Genomic DNA, 20,762 nt, shown 5'->3' with positions numbered 1-20,762 from the left:
CCAGATAATCTTACGCAATTTGCTACTTTAAAACGAACGTTTAAAAATTAACTGTTTGCTTTTAAACATTAAGTTTTAAATTTTGTTTTGGTTAAACCTTTAAAAGAGTTTTGTATAAAAATAATTAGAGTTAAAAAAAAGTTCATTTGATTAGACTATATTTCTATTTCTGCAAGATGTGGAAAGTTTAAAAGTTTCAAATAAAAATTTAAATATTTGTTGCCTTTTCAAAGATTTTTTTTTAACTAAACATGATTTAAACAGTTGTTAATCGTATTGCTAAATAACAAAGCACTTTTGTAGTAGTAGATGCATATTTCTCAAACTAAAATTAATTTAGTATAATTAATTAAAAAAATAGTGCTTGGACGCAAATTAAATTGCTGCATATAAATTTAAATAATCAGTATCTAAATACAATCTGGATTTTTAAAGTAAGAAAACCCTGAAAATTGTGTAAAATTTAAAAAAAAAATTAAAACTCAAGTCCTCACTGTTTCGTTTAATTCTTTCGATTCAGGGAGTTTCCCGTTCTGGTGATGTTCCCGCATGAGCGACTTTGTCTCCTCCGCGGTGGTTGTTACGTCACAGTCGTTGCTAGGTGGCGCGCTTGTGGCCTTAAGTTCTGTTTCCATGGTGACCGGCCTTTGTATAAACTTTTGGTGGGGATAGTAGATGATGTGCATCATGGCTGTCATAAATAAACTAAAGTAATAAAAATTTCTAATTAAATATCTATGCTGCGTTAGACAACAATTAAGATATTTTGAAAAAGTTAAAAAGTAGGAGTTTTCTTTTAAAATTTTTTGTGCATTAGTTTAAATAAGGCTAATTAGAATTTTTATGAAAATAATAAAATGTAAGGTATAGATTAAGAACAGATGTTTTTTAATCTCCATCTAATTAAAACACTGAATGAGAATTTTCAATATACCATAAACATTAACCTTTTTTTATCACTAGTCGTTATTAAAAATATTATTAGAAAGAAAATTTTCAAATATAATGTCCATAATAAATAACAATGTTTATTTAAGCTTTGTAACATGTACTTAACTAACTACAGTTTACTCTAAAATTAATTTATATTTTTCAACGGATACAGTTCCTTTCCGTAAAAGTTTTTCAAACCCTAAGATTTAACAACGAATCAATTAGCAGTTGCCTTTTAAAACTTACAAGTATGAAGGCCATACAGATTTTTTTAACTCCATAAAGACTGTACATTTATAAATCAGCTGTACGAATAGTTTATTTTTAATAACAAACATAGAAATAATTTGCATTGCAAACCATATAAATAATATTTTTAAAACAAACCATACAAATAATTTAAAAAAACAAACCATATAAATAATATTTTTAAAACAAACCATACAAATAATTTAAAAAAAAAGCTACCATACAAATAATATTTTTAAAACAAACCATAAATATAAATAACAAACTGTAAAAATAATTTAAAAAAAACTACCGTACGAATAGTATTTTTAAAACAAACCATAAATATAAATAACCAACCGTATAAAGAGCAGGCGATGGATATGATTGCCATCATCAAGTAGACTTTCTGGTAGACGCACAAAAAAGTGGAAATTGAGAACATCACTGCCATGCCCATGTTCAGTAGAAGGCCCCACAAGTTGTAAGCGATGTCCGTTTGGTCCTTGAATATGTCCCCGTACATTTCTGTGAAAATAAAAGTACATTTCTGTAAAAATAAAAGTACATTTCTGTGAAAAAAAATTATATTTCTGTATAAAAAAAACAAAAGTGCATTTCCAAAAAAAAATTATAAAAGTACACTTTTGTAAAAAAATAAATAAAAGTACATTTCTGTAAAAATTTATTAAAAGTACGTTTCTGTAAATAAATACTAAAATTTCATTTTTGTAAAAAAATAAATAAAAGTACATTTCTGTGAGAAAATAAACAAAAGTAAATTTCTGCCAAAAAATAAAAAAAAGTACATTTATGTAAAAAAATAAATAAAAGCACATTTATGTAGAAAAGATTTGATGGGATTTTTAAATAAACAAAATGTTTCTCTTTTACAATATAATTACAATTTCTGCAAAAAAAGGTTTATATATACATATTTTGTTGAGATTATAAATAAAAATATTTTTCTGTTAATAGGTAGCGTTTTTGTTTCAAAAAATAAAAACTTTATAAACATCGCACGCAACTTTATATTTCTGCATTGGAGAAAAAATTCTGCAAATTTTATTTGTTTGTTTAGGTGTTTGCGCAATTTATAATCGTTTACATAAGTAAAAGTTTATTTGTATTTTAACAAATAAAATAATTAAATACAATTTTTAATATTAATAAGCGATGTTTAGTTAGCCTTGGTATATCTATTTAATTTTGTATATGAGAAATATTTAAGAAAAGTATTTACAGTTAAATACTAAAGCTGTTAAATATCATTCAAACAAACCGTTCACGAGAGTAGCCCATAGCGCCTCGCTGAACCCAAACCCGAAGAAAAGAAGGTAAACGTAAAGTTGGTTGTTAGGTGATTCCCCGTCCGGTATCCAACGGAGACACACCAGATACAGCGCGATGTCCAAGATGAAACCTGATAAATAAAATTATTTTGTTGATAAAAGTATCAACTATTTAGCTTGTATTGGGTTGGTATTTAAAACTTATCTGATCAACTAAACATATTGTTATTTAATAATACAAAAAAACTATAATACATCCAATGATGAAAAACAAAAAAAAGGCAATGTCCAAAATAAAACCTAATAAATAAACTGTTTTGTTGAATTAATAAACTGTAAATTAAAAAAGTAAGATGAAATTGATAAAAAATGTTCAATATTAAAAAGATCAAGAAGTTTTAATTCGACCAAATTTGAATACTTACAGTTTATTTCTTATATCATATCAACTAAACAATTTTTTTATACTAAACAATATTTAATAAAACATTTCGAATAAATCTACCTATTAAGTAAGGATTTATTAACAACACTAATAGTGTAAATAAAAACCAGCTAATAATACAACTGATATAAACAAACTTCTCATTTATAAATCAACTGAACATGTTTGTATAAAAAAAAAATATATATTTATCACCTATTAAATAAGTTAGGTTTCTACCTACAAAAAGTTTTAAAACCAACCAAATAAAAATTGTATTTCTTTCAATAACTGATTAAAACTTCTCACCTATCAAATAAGGTAAGTTCCTTCCAAATCTTCCGGCCATCCTTCCAGCTATTATCGATGAAATTGCGTTTCCTACTCCAAACATTATTATTGATATTCCTACCTGTTTTATAGTGGTTTGGTAAAACCTAAATGTTTAATTTTCAATAGTTATCACTAGGCAGTTTAGATTTATTAAAAACTGTTTTTTTTCTGAAGATTTAACTGAGTTTTTTATTTTTTATCTTCAAAATTCTTAACTAACTTTACTTTTCATCAAAATCTAAAAAAAAGAGTCATCAATTAGAGCAGGGATCGGCAAACTTTTATAAGTTGCTGGCCAATTTTCTAAGAAAAAGTTTCTCGCTTGCCGCTATCGTTTTTAATCAAAAAAATAAATACTATTTTTCAAGCAAAAAAAAGATGAAGTAAGCAATAAAACAGCATTAGTAAAGAGTATCAATTAAATTAATAGCTTAATTGTAAGTTTTTACGACAACAACTTTAATTGTTTTAAAAAAGTATTTTTTAGCTAAAAAGTACCTCACGGGCCGCATTTTGCTGACCCCTGAGTTAAAAGAATCTAAAGCTAAACTAAATACTGTCCTAAAAGCCTCATTTTTACTCAATTCAAACTAAAATTGCACAAAACAATATCTAGGGACAGGACCTTACCTTTTCATTAATTTCAAAGCAAATAAAGCAAATTAATTAAAAGTTCAAACAATCAAACCTTATCAAGACCGAGCACGCACGACGAGTAGCTTCTGGTCATCTCGCCGAATATGAACGAGACTTGCATGCCGTCGTACAGTGGCAGCAACATCACCAGCAACTGTTTCGTCATAATTATCAACTTTCCCGTCTTCTTTGCACGCTCGTACACCTCTCGCCATAATGACTGGCTTCCCTGGTGTAAATATTTTGATTAAAAACAAAATGAAAATAAGAATGTATTAAATAAAATTGTATCGAACATCTAATGTGATAATGACTGACTTCCCTGAAATAAACTGACTTTAATCAGAGTAAAAGTTTAAATTAAACGTTTGAATTAAGAAAAACTTGTTTTAAATACCATTTGTGTATATAAAAATTTAAGGTTTTTATAAAATTTGTAATAAAAATTATTCTAAATAAAAACATTGTTATTTCATATCTCACGTTGTAATTATTTACTTCCCTATGAGTTATATAAAAAACTATTAAATAAAATTTAAAGTGCGTTTTGAACTATATAAATGAAACTCTTATTAGAAACTAATATAGACTTTTGAATTGTTTTAAAAAACATTTATATTTAAGAAAAGTAAATTAAGTAAAAACTATATGCTAGTACATCGAATTATTTATGTCTCACAAGTGAATAAATGAAATAATTAAAATTTGTACTAGTCATCTCACAATATAAGGATTGATTTCCCTAGAGATTTTTATTTCTAAAAAGAAGAAAAATATAAAAAACAATTTACATAGTAGAAAAATATATACAACTTTGATATCGAAATTATTTTTACAATTAGTTTTGAATATTTTAATTATATAAAAAAAATACTAGATTTAAAAATTTCGACCCAAATTAAACTTAAAAATCTAATTTTATTTTTAAAGTACAAGATTAACAAATACTTTCAACTAAGTTTATATTGTACATATTTGAAACATACAATTGTGTATAACTTTATAAAAAATTGCTTCCTTAGTTAGTTTAAATAATATTATTTAAGTATACAACAACACTGGATAAAAACACTTTTAAAATAAAAAACAGTAAAAACAAAAACTATTCTGGATATTTTTAAACATGATATACAGACTAAAAAGAAACTTTAACTAATATACATAGATAAGTTAAACTTCAATTAAACTATCTTCGTTTAACAAAGGGTTGAATGAGTTCAAATGATAAATTAAAATTAAATAACTTTCAGTAACAAGAAAATAATTAAAATTCTTCAAGTAATTATAACTCCGGCCAGTATTTTATTTCAAATTTATAACAAGTAGCTTTAAACTTTATTTGATAAATGAATTTTAATCACACCACAAAGACTTAGTTTCCTTAAAAGCTATCATTAGAATATTAGTTTTGGTAAAAATAACAGTTTTTAAAAACTAAGTAAACGTAAATAAAAATAAAGCTGTATTCATGAGTTTAAGTGCAATTGAATTGTTTTTTTAATATATAGATTAAGACAAACATTTACTGAATTCGCTGTTTATTAAAAATACTTGAAATGAATTTTATTTATTCATGTATTATCTTATTGTAAACTTAATATTCATTAAACCTTGTGTGGGTAGTAAGTAAAAATAACTTGAAACTGTTATGAACAGTTTTCAAATAAGACTATCATATCTTTTCAATCGTTTTTACTAGTGTTAAACGTTTCAAATATACTGTAATCAAAGAATCAGTTTAAACTATACATTTTAAATATTCTTTGTACAAAAGTCATCACTTTTTGAACAGTTTAAAAAGTTTTATTTAACAAGTTCGGTTAAAGTTATGCATTCAAAATAAAATATGCCATCAATAAACTTGTTTTCAACTTCTGAACTTAATTTGTTGTTTGATCTTACAGATTAATTGGATTTAAACTAATCAAGCTCAAAATGAAAATAAGGTTAAAGTAAACCGCAAGTTAGCTTTCAATTAGAATTTAGTTCACAGTACCTTAGTTATGAACTACTTTTAAATAAAATAAAAATCAAAAAGTAATAAAAGTTTGATCGATATAAAGTGTGATTAATATAAACTATATTTTAAAAGTTTTGTTGTGACGTTTATACCGGACATTGAACTTCAAAATAGATTATTTAAGTTTTTGTTACGTCAAATATTGACTTGTGATGTAATATGACGATTTTTATTGAACTTCTTAAAATATGAATCAATAACCTAGTTAAAGTTATTTATTTCACTGGAAACTAAAAAAAGTGTTTATTTAGAATATAGGATTAGAAACTCAACACTTACATTTGTTTTCAACAAAATAATCAAAAGAAAGGTATTGTAAGTAAAAACAAATAAAATAATTAATTAAAACGTATATACATATAAATTAAGAACATACAAAAAACTGGAAAAAGTATGCTTTAAAATCTCATGCTTTTTTTTTTGTTTAATTTAATAAATGTACTGAAAATATTACTACTATTGTAGAGTTTGATCTTGGCTCTCAGACATTTTTAACGGCTTAAAAAGTTTATAGTAGCTTTTGAGATATAAGCGATCAAAGTCGGTGAGCTCAATAGGTTTTTAATGGAAGGCACAAAATTATTACTACTAGTATTATTTAAACCAAAAACGCAAAAAAAAAAGAATATTTCACTAAAAACCTATCCTTCATTTTTTAACCAATATTTTTTGAATTTTCACAGTAATTCTTTACTAATATTAAAATCGATATAATGCATGTATTATTTTGATTTTGTAAAATAAAAATGTTATTAATTAACCAACTATATATTCAAACCCCAACATTGAAAGTCTTTTAATTTTAAAAAGGAATGTTTTATGGAAGTATGAGGTCTCTAGCTCAAAAATCAAAGGAGAAGATAGATTTTGTGTGTTTTTTTTATTTTCCGATAAAATTGACCCTGAAAAAATTGCTGTCCATACGTCTGTATCAAACCTTTTATAAAAACTACATTATCTCAAAATTTAATAAAACTTCTAATTTTATAAAAACTGACCTGTAGCTTATACTGAACGCTTTCATATAAGTACAAAGGTTTTTTTTGTAAAAAAATGTTTTACCCCCTATGGCCTTAACTAAAATCATACTAATTTAGGTTAACTTAAAAAAAAAATAAAACATCAATTACCTGAATTATTATTTACATTAGCTTAATTATAAATACAAGAAAGTATTTAAGTATAGGTATTTAATAAAACTTGAATCAATATAGTATATATTTTTAAACTTTATTATGACGTTTATACCGGACATTGAACTTTATGTTACATGACATAAGTTTTTATTACGTCAAATTTTGACTTGTGAGGTAATTTGACGATTTTTATTGAACTTGTTAACACATGAGTTAAAAACCTTATTGATTTAATTAGTATTACTGAAGACTAAAAACCGTAAGCGTTTGTTTTAACCTCTATGAGTATATATATCGACTTAAATTGGTTTTTAATAAAAAAAATATTTAAAATTAACTTAATTAAACATATTTTTACAAAAATAAAATTATTTTTTAAAACTTAAATATTTTCATCACCTTTAAACTCTGTGAAAATCTGTTTTTTCAAACAACACTGTAAACTTTAATATTTTTATTTTCACTTTAAATTTATACAAAACAGTTTTACTATACGTTTTAAAAACTTTTAGAAAATAGTAAATTACTATTTTTAAGATTTTTTAATCTAAAAAAGTAAGTGCATTTGTTTGAGAAATATGAAGCTTAATTATAAAAATACTACCTTAATATTTCGCTTAAATTTTAATAAATTATATAAATTTATAATCATATAATAAATAAATTTAGCTCAATCTAAATTCTTTAAAAAATTTATAAAGAGCCACAAACTCAAAAAGTTATACAAAAAGCGGTTGTAGGTCTAAGTAATAAGATTATAACAGTAAAAAATAGATACCTATAAAGTAAAAAATTTATAAACTACTAAAGCTTATTATGTTTTAAAACGTACCTTAGCCGTATCTCATCAAATATTTAAAATTTTGCCAAAATAAAAATGTTTGTAGGTATCAACTAAATCTAAAACCACTTTTTTTTTCAATTATATGTTGTTTTTTGATTTGTAGTCCTTTAAACTTTTTAATAAAAATTTGAATTGTCGCGCCTCAACACACTTAATTCATTTTTATTGATCTTTGACTTAATTTTTTACTCTGTTAATAATAATTGTATAAATAAAATTACTGGTTTACTCCACAAAATTTAACAAATATTTTGTTATACCAAAAAAACTGAAATGTAAACAAAAATAAAAGTTATATATAACATTGAAATAAAAGTTATATATAATATCGAAATAAAAGTTAAACTTTTAAATACCTCGCAGAATTTAAAAAGCAAATATACTTTTTTGTATTTATATTTAATTTAATTTTTTTCTAATATTTTATCATTTTTATTAATTCAACAACTCACGTATTTTCTGCTCTTCTTCGCCTTTCTCACGTCACCGCCTTCACCTGACGTCATCAAGCCCCCTATGACGTCAGACTTGCTGCTTTCGTCATCCGATGACGTAACGACCGTGGGAAGCTGAACGGTTTCCATGGCGACGCGGTTATTACGCAGCATCCGTCCCGCTCCGCTGAACAGCATCAGCTCGCACGACGATGACGTCACGTAGTTTTGTGACGTCACAAAGTTGCTCAGCTGCGATTTTTCTAAAAAAATAAAAATTAGTTGTAAAATATTATTTTTTCTTTTTTTTTTTAGCTTTTAGTGATGAGCTTATTTTGATGGCTCCATATTTTTGTTTAGAAAAAAGTTACTTATTTTTCTTTAAAAAAAATTGCATTTTTGCTGAATTTGTTTTTAGTCTTATTTCTAAAAAAATATTTTATTATATTTTTTAATCCACTTAAGCTTAAATCATTTTAAGTAACTTCATATTTTTATTAAGCTGCATATATGTATTTCCTTTTAAAAAAGTATTTTTTTTAATAACTTACAATATAGTAATAATGAAAACTACTTTTTAAATGCCTCTATACTCTGAAAAAACTTCTTAATTGTATATATCACTTTACTTTACTTTTTTATTCACACTTTTAATCCAAATCCCTTTACTTCAATCTTATCAAGTAAACTTTTAACTATCTTTTTCCAATTGGCTCAAAATTATTTTTTGGTCAAATTTACATACAATAATTTAATTAGAATTTATATTCACATTTTTGGCTCCAAATTCCGGCAGTCATTGTCGAGATTGAAAAAATAAATTGCTGTCGAAATGTTTCCACCGAACTTTTGATAAAATCGATTTTATCGTTTGATTTTTCTGACAAAAAGAATTTAAATTAGCGGCGTAGTCGGGCCGCGGGGGAAAAGAAATTGAAAAAAATATTCCGGTGATTTGACTTGTTCCAAATTAGATTTTTCTTGCTGCAGGTTAATTTGAAATTCTGATTATTTTTTAACTAAAATTCTGTTTCAACAGGTTGACAAAAAAAGTTGCAGTTTAATTTTTATTAGCATGAAAATTTACTCTATCACGGTCATCAATTTATTTTGCATTCTTTTTTTAGAAGTTTATTAAAACACAGAAAATAACAATTACTGATTAACTACCTCAGTCAACAAAATTTTGAAGAAAAACAAGTTTTAATAGTAGAATGCAAATAAATTTAAAACAACATTTAAATATAAAAATAAAAACAAGTTGAGTATCTTGATTAATTCCTAATATTTAATGAAACAGTTACCTTTATACATAACTAGTTTATACTTTATAAGTTGTTTACAAGTTGGTCTTTTTTGTGGGTGTGTTATATACATTATAACCATTCAAGCAATCGCATAAGTTTAATATTTGAGTTGTTATATTTGAATTTAACCCACTCATTTTGGTTATACCGATTTAACAAATACTTCAAGTTATTTAAAAATTAAACTTAACTTAAGTACAAATGGATGCTAAGGACTTCTTATAAAAAATTATTTTTTATTAACTAAATTAACAACATTTACCTTTTATAATTGCTGACAAATAAATATAACAACTTAAAAATAAAATAGTAACAAAAAACACTTAAAAAGTAAATTTCCTGTAGAAAACTATTTAAATAAACTTATTGTAAAAAACTTTTAATTAATATTTCTATATAAAATAAAAAATCGCTTAAAATTTTATTCTAAACTAACTTTTTAGCATTATGTTAATTTACTTATACTTTTATTTTACATTTCTTATTTAGCGCCTTAACAAGCTACAGAGCATAAAACTACAAACAAAGTAAAAGTTTGAAATTAATGTGTTAATATAACTAACTTTAATGGAGTTCGATTCCCACATTACAAGAATAAATTGTATAATCTCATTAGGCATAAAATTATAGTTTCAAAAAATTTCAGAATACACTTATTTTATTGAGGTGGTCAACCAAATATAACAGATAATCCTTAAATAAACTTTACTTAAGTTACACTGAAGAAAAACTTTTTAGATTCAAATAAATATGAGGAATAACATCATTGAAAACATAGCTAACAATTTAAAATTAAACTTTTTAATTTTAGAAACTAAAGAAACTGATTGTATTTCATACAATTTATTTTTGCGGTCTATGAAAAACAAATACCTAATTATTTCTCAAGTACTTTAGATTATCAAAAAACATTTTGAAATGAAAAACACTTGTTCTAATAAAATGTTTTTTCATAACAATGAAATTGAATTACACAATTTATTGCTTTATCTTAATAAAAAATAATTTGATGGAAAACTTTTAAAGTACTTGTGTATCTTTTTATTGCACCATTAAATTTGTAATATGAATAATTGTTGTTTTAATTGCAATAAAAGTATATGTTAAAATAGTACTTTCTGTCTGAACAATTAGCACACAAAAGTTTTTGAAACCGGACAATAAAAGTGATAAAATAACAAATACAACAAACAATATGATGACAAAAAAATAACAACAGTTGTAAAAACGAGCAATTTAATAACGGGGAATAATATCACTGAGCATTCACAAAATTTTCTTAACACATATATGACGTCACAACTAACTGATGACGATATTGTTTCTGCTCAATTATTAATCAACAGAACATTGAGATAGAGTTGCACAAATCCTTATGTTTCATCAATACTTAACCACATATATATTACAATATATTACAAACAGAAATGTGATCAGTTTTTATTAAAAAACTTAAAATCTAAAACAAACTAACTAATGTCGATGATTAGAAACGTATTAATTTTTTTTTTTGAATGCTTTACTTATTATGACGTAACAAACTAACTGATAACGATGTTGTTCTCGCTCGAGCTCATCTTCCCCTCGCCGTCCTTTATGTCGTCATAATACTCGTTGTCCTCACCGTCGCCCTCCAGCGGCTCTTGCTTCAACGGGAGGGGATTTTTCAGCACGTGATCGATGTCGGAGGGAACGAAAATGGCGTCCAACACGGTCGCCATCAGGATCATCAGCGCGCAAACCCCTGTGACGTCATAATGTGAAATAATTAATTTCCTTATCTTTTTTAATTGATGGAAAATTAAGAAGCGACGGGTATGATGTCATTATGGTTGAGTGAAAAGAGGAAATAATAATATTAGTTATTTAACGTGACCTCATAATAATGTTTTAAAATAAATTTTGGTTATTTTTTTTTTTTTTTAATAAATACTAAAAAGAAAAACTTAATTAAAAGAAAAAGTTTTTTAACAGTTAAAGGCTTTGTTTACCAACCGTTTTTAGGAAATTTGAAGTTAACGAATATTTGAGAAAATTTCTGTTAACTTTGTTTTTAATTTAGAAAACTTTTTGTTAGTTTTTATCATTTAACAAAACAATGTTTAGATTTTTTGCAAGTAAATATTACCAAGCAAAAAAAACAACACTTATATACATACATTGGTTTTTTAAAAAGCCTCAAAAATAAACAAGAACTTTTGACTTTGTTTATGAAAACAGTTTAAACAAATAATTGTTTATTTAATATAGGACTCAAATAAACTCAAACTAATCAAAGATGAAAATATATTTGTATCTGTTTCATAAAATTTTCCCGTAGATATACTTATTTCTATAAAACTTGACATAACTTTTTAAAAATATTGATATTCTAACTTTTAATTTTTTTTTTTAATGTTTATTATGGATAAACACGTTTTTGTTAAAAAATAACTTTCTGAAAATTAAAACTTTTACATATCTTTTTAATTTTTCGTTCTTTTTTAATTTCAAAATTGTAAACATACTCTTTGTTATAATCAGTTTTCCAAACAACAACACACATCATTGATATTCGTGTAAATTGTTTACGACGTATGACGTTACAATTACGTCGTGGTTTTGAACTTTAATTTTTTGTAACAAAACGTAAATTATAACTATCATAAAACTTTTAATTTAAAAAACGCATTTAAAAAGAATAGAACTTTCAAATTTCAAAGTAAAACAAATAGTTTATGCAATTTAGTACGTAAGATATTCATAAACTAGTTTAATTAGCAGAATGAATAAAACTATATTAATTAAAAACTAGCACAAAAAAGCTTATGGAGATATCAACATTTGCAATTTTAGATAAATACGGTAAAGGAAAATTTGTAAAAACTAATTTTGTGCACAAAATTAATTTGAAAATTAAAAAAAATATTGTTTTAGGTAGCTTACATTGTTCTAACCTTATGTCTAAAGTCTAAATTTTAAAATACTGTTTTATTATTCAAGTACAGTAGACTACTGCTTAAGTACGCACTTTTTTGGTACGCACCCCGCCTTAAGTACGCACTACTTTAGAAAGACAAAATTTTTCCAGATTATTTTATGTTTCCAGGTAGAATGGCCAACCTGCTGAGTTAGCCTGAGACTTTCTCAACTTTTAAACTAGGGTGAGTAATCCTGAGTAGTCTAAAGTAACCTGAGATTGTGACAGTCCTGTTATTAAATGTTAATAAACTAAATACTTATGTAGTGGTTGCAGAAAAGTGAAAAGAATAATGATATTTGAGCTGTAATGCTATAAAAAAATAAATATTGGTGACAAAGTTAAAAAAACCTACAAATACAACATAGTTAAGTTATAATTTAATTTAAATGTACAAACATTGATGTTTTGAAATTGTTTGGTAAACACAATGTAGTTTGGTACTTTCCCTCTAACAAAACAAAATATGGCTTAATATTCTTTTTTATATCATTGACTGACATTGACTTTCTATTTTAAATGTAAATGTTAATTATGTAGAAACTTTTTATAGAAAAAATAAATCATTTTAAAATCTATTAAAAAATTTTCCAGATTAGAATTTGTATTAAATGTTATTTAAGATAAAAAGACTTGTTTAATTTGCTTAATTATTTGGTGGCTAGTTGTAAGAAAGAAAACAAACAACTAAATTTCATATTATACTATCTCGTCAAAAAGTACGCACTACCCGTGCTAAGTACGCACTTTTTGGTCGGGTTCAATTTGCGTAGTTAAGCGGTAGTGTACTGTATAGTAAAACATCCAAAATTTTTATTAAAAAACACTAAATATATAACTGCTTGAATTTGATAAAAAATTCAACACCGTTAAATCAATAAGTGCTCTAAAACTAGTTTGACGTTAACAATTTCTATAATCTTAATATATTCAAAACTAATTTTAAATATTTTTGAAGTGGTTTGCGAACAAGTATATTGTTACACCATTACAAAACATATAAAGTGAAAAACTATAAAACCACTTTGTAAATCATTACTCAAAAATTCAAAAGTGTAATGGTTTTAATAAATATTAATAAACGCATAGTTGCCAAACATAACAAAACGTAACAGCATCAATAAGTTAGTGCTGTATAAATTAAATTATTTATAGTTTTTATTTAAGTACAAGTAATATTAATTTCTGACTAGTATAGGTACTTATATTATCTTATAAACCTAATTTTATGTTAAAACCTTAAAAAGAACAAAATATATAAAGTAACATTTATTGTAGTTACGGTAAAGAGTTTAAATATACCTATTTTAAGATATAATACTTAAACGGATCGCCACTTTTATACATATAACCTCAAACCTAATACATCAGCAGTAATAATTAATACAGCTAACTTTTAAATTTATGTTTTAAAACTATTTCAAATAACCCCTTAGTCAAACTTTCATCCTTATTTTATATCATTATCTCTTTTTTACAACTTCATGATTTGCAGTCCTCACACCCTAATTATTATTCATAATTTTGAGTATGTAAATACAACCCTTATTGGAATTCTTTTAATCGATTTGCTTTGTAAAAGTTTTTCATAGCATTAAGAAGTACATTTCCTAAAAATGTGCAATAGTTGTTTTCTAAAATAAAGGAGGATATATACTAGTGGGACATTTTTCAAAACTTAGAAAAAACTGGCAGTGATAAAACTTTTCTTCATTAAAATTTAGTTACAGTTTTTTTTTTGTATTTTTTTTTACTATTTTAGTTATAAACAGTTTAAAATTGAAACACTAGTTTTATGGACTAATAACAGACTAGTAATTATGGACTAATAGAAATTGAAAAATAACTAAATATAAAAAATAAAACAAACCAATAACTAGATATTTTGTTGAATTTTGCACCGGTTGGTATTGAGAAACATAAATAACTAAAAATAATAATCAAAACAAACTAATAACTAGAAATTTTGTTGAATTTTGCACCGGTTGGTATTGAGAAACATAAATAACTAAAAATAATAATTAAAACAAACCAATAACTAGAAGATTGTTGAATTTTGAACTGGTTGGTATTGAGAAAAATATATAACTAAAAATAATAATTAAAACAAACCAATAACAAGAAATTTTGTTGAATTTTGAACTGGTTGGTATTGAGAAAGTGTAGCTTCCACAGCCGTTTCGTCCTGACAGTCCATGGCGCCGCACTGCATGTACTGTGACGTAACATTGGAGTGCGGTGACGTCATATTAGAAGGTGTCGTGACGTCATTGTTGTTGCGGTCCATGTGCAGGATGGCAAATATCACCGCGTTTCCGAACATCTAAAAAGTTTGGTTTATATCAAATAATTAGCATCAGTTAGTTTGTAATAAAATGTTTTAATCAACTTTTTTTTTTAATAACAAGCTAATTTTCACAGGGTAAAAAATCTTTGAATCAAAAAAAAGACTGAGTTAATGAATAGCATGAGTTACATTAAGTCAGCCTGAGTTTATGATAAAATTAATAAAAATAATCAATGCTAGCCAAAAAATGAAATGTATACTGTTAAAGAAGCTTAAATACCTAAAACCACTCAAAATAATAACAAATTGAATTCATAAAAACATAATTACAACAAATATAAATAACTAAAACCATAAACCCTAGCCTGAGATTTACAAAAATATCAAAACTAGCCTCAGTTTTTCAATTAAAAAAAAACAAACTAGCCTAAGCTATCCTGAGTGTGTGGCAACCCTCTAATTTACTGTCATTTAAAAGTTATTGAACAAAAACTTTTTATAAACATTTTTATCATTAGTTATCTTTACTTTTTACTACAACCAAATTTTGTTTGCATAATGTTTTAGTATTTAATTCTGCGTGTAAATATGACCCACTTATTAAGAAACCTACATAATTTAAGCACCTAATTTCAAACAGTGCATGTTTACATACTTGTTCGTGCAAATAAAATATTTGTATTTTGAAATAAGCAAATAAAACCTGAAATAAGCAAATAAAACGTTTGTGTTTAGAAATATACTTAAACAAATAAAAATTATGCAAAAAAAATTTATTGACTTTTAGTTTTTTAGCTTGAACAAAGTATTCCAACAAATTTAATTATAACAAGATTGGAATTTTTACTAATATACATAAGGAAAATCTTTAAACCCACTTTATATTTTGACTTGAATCATTACAATCAACTTAAATCAAAATATAAAATATTATTTTAAAATATTCCATGCGTATATAGTTTACTTCAAATGAAAAACAGGATTGAAATTTTAATAACCATTAAACATGGTTAAATTGTTTTCTTAAATTATCTGCAACATTAAAAATTAATTTTTTTACATTGTGTCACATTTATTATTATCGCATAAATCAGCTTATTGTTTATAAAAATTTTATATGTTTTTGCAAATAAGCTGTTTAAACACCAGGTTTAAATATAATTAAATTTCAACAAATTTTAATAAACTTGACAAACTGCTTCAATAATCGAACTACATACATGCATATATTCTTCTTTAAAAAGTCGTTTACATTAAAAAAATGTTTTTATTCATAAAAAAGAAAGTACTAGTGAAAAAAAGCGTATTTTTGTTCATAAAAATACAGTGAAGTTGAATTGTTATCAACTTATTCTTTGCATACACATGTGTTTATTTATTTTATAAAAAATTTAAACTGCTTCAAGGACACAGGTAATAAAACAAGTTTCAATATGCTTAAAACGCAAACTAAAAACTACTGCTATCTAGTAAAATTAAAATAACAATCCTAAAAATATGACATAAACTAAATTCTATAATAGATTTTATGTTTATTCAAAACAAAATTGACAGAAGTATGAATTTATTTAATAATTTAAAAGGCTTTTTTTATTTATAATCGAACAATTTGAAAAAAATAACTTTTAGTTATTGCCATGGGAAGTAAATAACTTTTAGTCTTACTTTTACAACAAACATTAAGCTACCAGCTGTTTTCTACAGAATTTTGTTATATAACATGATTTTATAAATATAACGGATAAAAATTTTATAGTTTCATAGGCCCTTCTAGAATGCACAAACTAAAATTCAAATAAAAATTAAAAATATCTACAATTTTGATCAATTGTTTTTAAACTTCTAAGTCTAATCTTTATATTATTTTTAAAACCTGTCAGAAGAAATTTAAAAATAAACTTTAATTTTTTTTTTTCAAAACAAAAAAAAATAATTGACTGTTTTTTTTTTTTGGTAATTGACTGGTAAACTGTCCTGACAGACTTTTTTAAGTATTGGATCAAATTTTGCTGAAACTTAACAGACTTTAGCACAAAAAATAAAAGATATATCTTTATCGATTTTTCATATTGTGAGAAAACTGACAATGAAAAATGAGGGTAAAACGTTTGTGTGGAAAACTTTTTACAAAAACGACATGTCAATAAAATATGTTGTATTCTTTAAAGGCTGACCTATAGATTATAGTTTAAAACTTCATATAAAAACAGTGTCGATTTTTGCAAAACGTGTACGACCTTATATTAATTAAAAAAGAAATGGCTTAAAACAATATTATTGAAAAACACAACAAACAAAGTTTAATAAATTTAATAAAGTAAATAGAATTGATAAGTATAAAAACAAGCATAAGTCAGCTACTACCTTTATAAAAAACAAGAACATTTCAAAAAGTCTCTTTTTATAAATACTTATACCCGAATAAAAATGTAAATATTTACAAAATTTTAAGTAAACAAGTTCATTTAATTACAATCAAAGAAAACAAACCGATCCGATGGGTGAGGCGGTCCAGTAATACCCGAAGTAATATTTGGTGTACACAGCTTCATCTTTGGTCCCCTTCATAAAGTGTTTCCTGGCAAAGTACTGGTTGACAAGGGAACTGGTCGTTATGACAACTATTTCACCGATACCGTTGGCAATACCAGCTAATATCAGCAACCACTTTGCTAAAATGTTTAATTTTTTAATGTATTAAGATGATATCTATTACTTTTAATCAAATATTTTTTGTAAGTTTGAAAGTGACAAACTGGCTAGGTTATTATTTTTACTTTATCATATTAAGACAGCTTTTATTCTGAAGTATTTTTTTTTTCTATTAGGGCGTTTAAATTTGTTTTTAGACTTGAACAAGCATGTTCTTTAAATAACAGATTTGTTTTTAAAGTACTAAATTTAACTCTACCAAAAAAAGAGGAAAATTTTAAATTTAATATTTGTGTAAAACTATAGCTTTTAATGCAACCTTATTCATAACTATGAATGTTTATGTAAAACTAAGTTTACTTTAATAAACTATCTTCAAATAAATATAAACAAAAATTTTAACGTAATTGTGAAAAATTTACAACATCTATTACAGTTTTGTGCATATTTAAATAACTAAAATTATTAAACCTTTCTACAAATAAATTCTTTTTCAATTTTTAAAAAAGTTTGAAAAATAATTACATGAACAAAAGTAGAGAAATATTATATTTAGAATTTACTAACAAGTAAATAAGTTTCCTATGATGAACACCATGTAACTGATCATTCCAAATATTAATACATTCTTCACTCCAAAGCGCTTCACAAATCCTGGAGTTATAAAAGCAGGAATGATTGAAAACGCGTATGATATTCCAAGTGCTGTGGTTCCTGAAAATTTTGATTGAAATTTGTTTGACTTGTGTGTTGTTTTACTGGTAGATTAGGTATAAAAACCTAATATCTGTGTATAAACAAAAGTATAAAAGAGATTAAGTTGAAAATTAACTATTAATGCAACTTTAAAAACAATTTAAAACTTAATCTGATGCGAAAATCTTAATAATACTATAATCACATAAACTTAAGAAGGTTTTTAAAAGATACTAGTTTTTTTTTTAATTACATAAATACACATAATCTAATAATAAAAATAAATATATATATATATATATATACTTATAAATAATAATATTATATTTATAAGTTGACTAACAGCAAGATAAATAAAACTAAAATGTAAAAAAAGCTAATTACACAAGTCATGTTTTTAAACATTATAAAATTTAAAAAACTATAGTACAAGACGTCCAACTATTATTTTGAATATTTGTTTGTAAAATGTTACACTAAAAAAATTAACTTTTTCAACTTAATCATAATAGTGTTTATTTTACTACAAACAACTTCAAAAACATTTAATTATATGTATTAATTATTAAATACTATCCTGAACAAAAGTATAACATTATACCACTATGTGGGTACACTTTTTTTTGAGTAAAAAAATTATTTTTAGATAAACAAAGAGCAAAATTGACCAAACTCATAAACTAGTTATACTACTTCAACTACTTCATAATTACATTAAACAGTTTTTACTTTCAGTGTTTGAAACTTAAAACTGCTAAATATAGTGTTAAAAGATTTGTAAAATCTGAAAAGAGTGCAACAGCTAGACCAGGTTTTCTATAAAGGGCAATATTAACAAATCAGAGGCAAAAGGGGGTAACTTTCAGTCATAAAGTTTTCACTTTTCAGCTTCCTTTTTTACTAATTATAGTTTGATGTTTACTAATAGACTTTAAGGTAAGATTTCTACAAAAAAGTCCATTTTGCTCAAGTATAATGTAGAAACCATGTTAGATCTTAGGACAAGGGTCTTATTTTTCCCTTGGAAACTTTGATTATCATGGGACAATAGTTAGTAAAGAGAAAAAAAAACTAAGTAGGTAACTAACTAGTGAGGGCAATAACTAATAAAGGGGAAGGCAACTATTTTTTATAGAAAGGGGCAATTTTAAAAGTTAATTTAGGAAACCTTGAGCAAACCCGGAGTTATACAAGCTCTGTCCCAAAATCCTTTTAGCACTAAAAATAGTTGTATTATAAAGTAAAATTTAAAACCTTTTCCGTCTTCAATATTGACACTGGACACAAGTGAAAGAACGGCGTCAACCCCAGCAAATATGAGCATGCAGCTCAAGAGGTACACGTAAAACGGCAGCTGACTCTTCCAATTAGAACCCATTTTTTATATTATACAATGTAGTAAATCTGAGAAAACTAAAATTTTATTAATAAATATAAATGACTTTTCTCAAAAGTTATTTTAAAAGCTTTACCAAAACAGTTTTAGCTTTTCTAAAAAGTTATTTAATATTTTTGTCCATATGATTAATATACTTAAATCATTAACTTTAGTAAAATTAAGAGCTTCTTCATTATTACTTTATTTAACATCACATTTAAACTAAACAGTTATTTTAATAAACTTGACAAAATGGTTAACATCAAAAGTAAACACCCTTTTTTGGTTTTTGATCTTATCTTATATAGTTTTCACTAAGCTACAAGATGCTTTTTACAGATTTAAAAAATTCAAAATAATTTTTGAGATATAGCCGGTCAAAGTCGGAGGCAACAATAGGATCCTTATGGGAGGCGCAAACTAAAACGGCAAATAACTAGAAATCACTAAAAATCTATCTCCTCCTACGTTTTTTGAGATAACAACCTCAAATTTTCAGGAAATGTTCTTTGCAGTATTTAGAAAATTCTGTCGAGAAAAATTAAAAAATAAAATTTTTATAACAAAAAAACAAAAAAAAAACTGTTTTTTTGTTTATTTTTTATATAAAATTTTCATTTTTTATTTTTTTTTTAATTTCTTCCGACAGAATTTTCTAAATATATTAAGGAACATTTCCTGAAAATTTGAGGTAGTTATCTCAAAAAACGTAGGAGAAGATAGATTTTTAGTAAAATAGTCTATTTTTGCTGTTTTAGTTTGCGCCTCCCTATAAGGAATCTATTGTTGGCTCCGACTTTGACCGGCTATATCTCAAAAATTATTTTGAACTTTTTAAATCTGTAAAAAGCATCTTGTAGCTTAGTGAAAACTATATAAGATAAGATCAAAAACCAAAAAAGGGTGTTTACCCCCCTTATGCCCTTAACAAAAGAATTAATAGTTCAATTGAAACATACTTAGAACTAGATGCTCTTAGAACATGTATGTTAGTGTAGATTGGGTGCAAGACTATTCATATTCTTTAAAAGTGTTTAAAGGGCTATAATTCAAAAAAATTAATCATCAATCAAAACTAAAAGGCTATTTTAGGTCTAAAAAACACCTTTATTTATTTTTTTTTGCAAAGTTTAAAATATTTTTTACATATGGCTAAAACAAGTTTTTATACAGCAATCTTCCTTTATTGTACCAACATATGTT

The 20,762-nt window shown here is 24.9% G+C and overlaps 1 protein-coding gene across 1 annotated transcript; it reads right to left on the bottom strand.

The window, feature by feature from the left end:
• Positions 1–482: 482 nt before the first annotated feature.
• On the bottom strand, positions 483–19,559 carry LOC145836935 (protein unc-93 homolog A-like). Its single transcript, XM_082944705.1, has 12 exons — positions 19,436–19,559; positions 18,053–18,199; positions 17,324–17,505; positions 14,690–14,869; positions 11,583–11,625; positions 11,134–11,331; positions 8,299–8,543; positions 3,899–4,075; positions 3,187–3,289; positions 2,444–2,584; positions 1,522–1,689; positions 483–691 (listed from the first exon to the last, which is right to left on the bottom strand). The coding sequence occupies exons 1-12, from the start codon at positions 19,557–19,559 to the stop codon at positions 483–485; spliced, it is 1,917 nt and encodes a 638-aa protein (XP_082800831.1).
• Positions 19,560–20,762: the final 1,203 nt, after the last annotated feature.

Source organism: Thalia democratica, chromosome 5 (assembly GCF_965202585.1).
Source record: "Thalia democratica chromosome 5, ktThaDemo2.hap1.1, whole genome shotgun sequence".
Taxonomy (NCBI): Eukaryota; Metazoa; Chordata; class Thaliacea; order Salpida; family Salpidae; genus Thalia; species Thalia democratica.
This window is presented reverse-complemented; position numbering and strand designations above follow the sequence as displayed.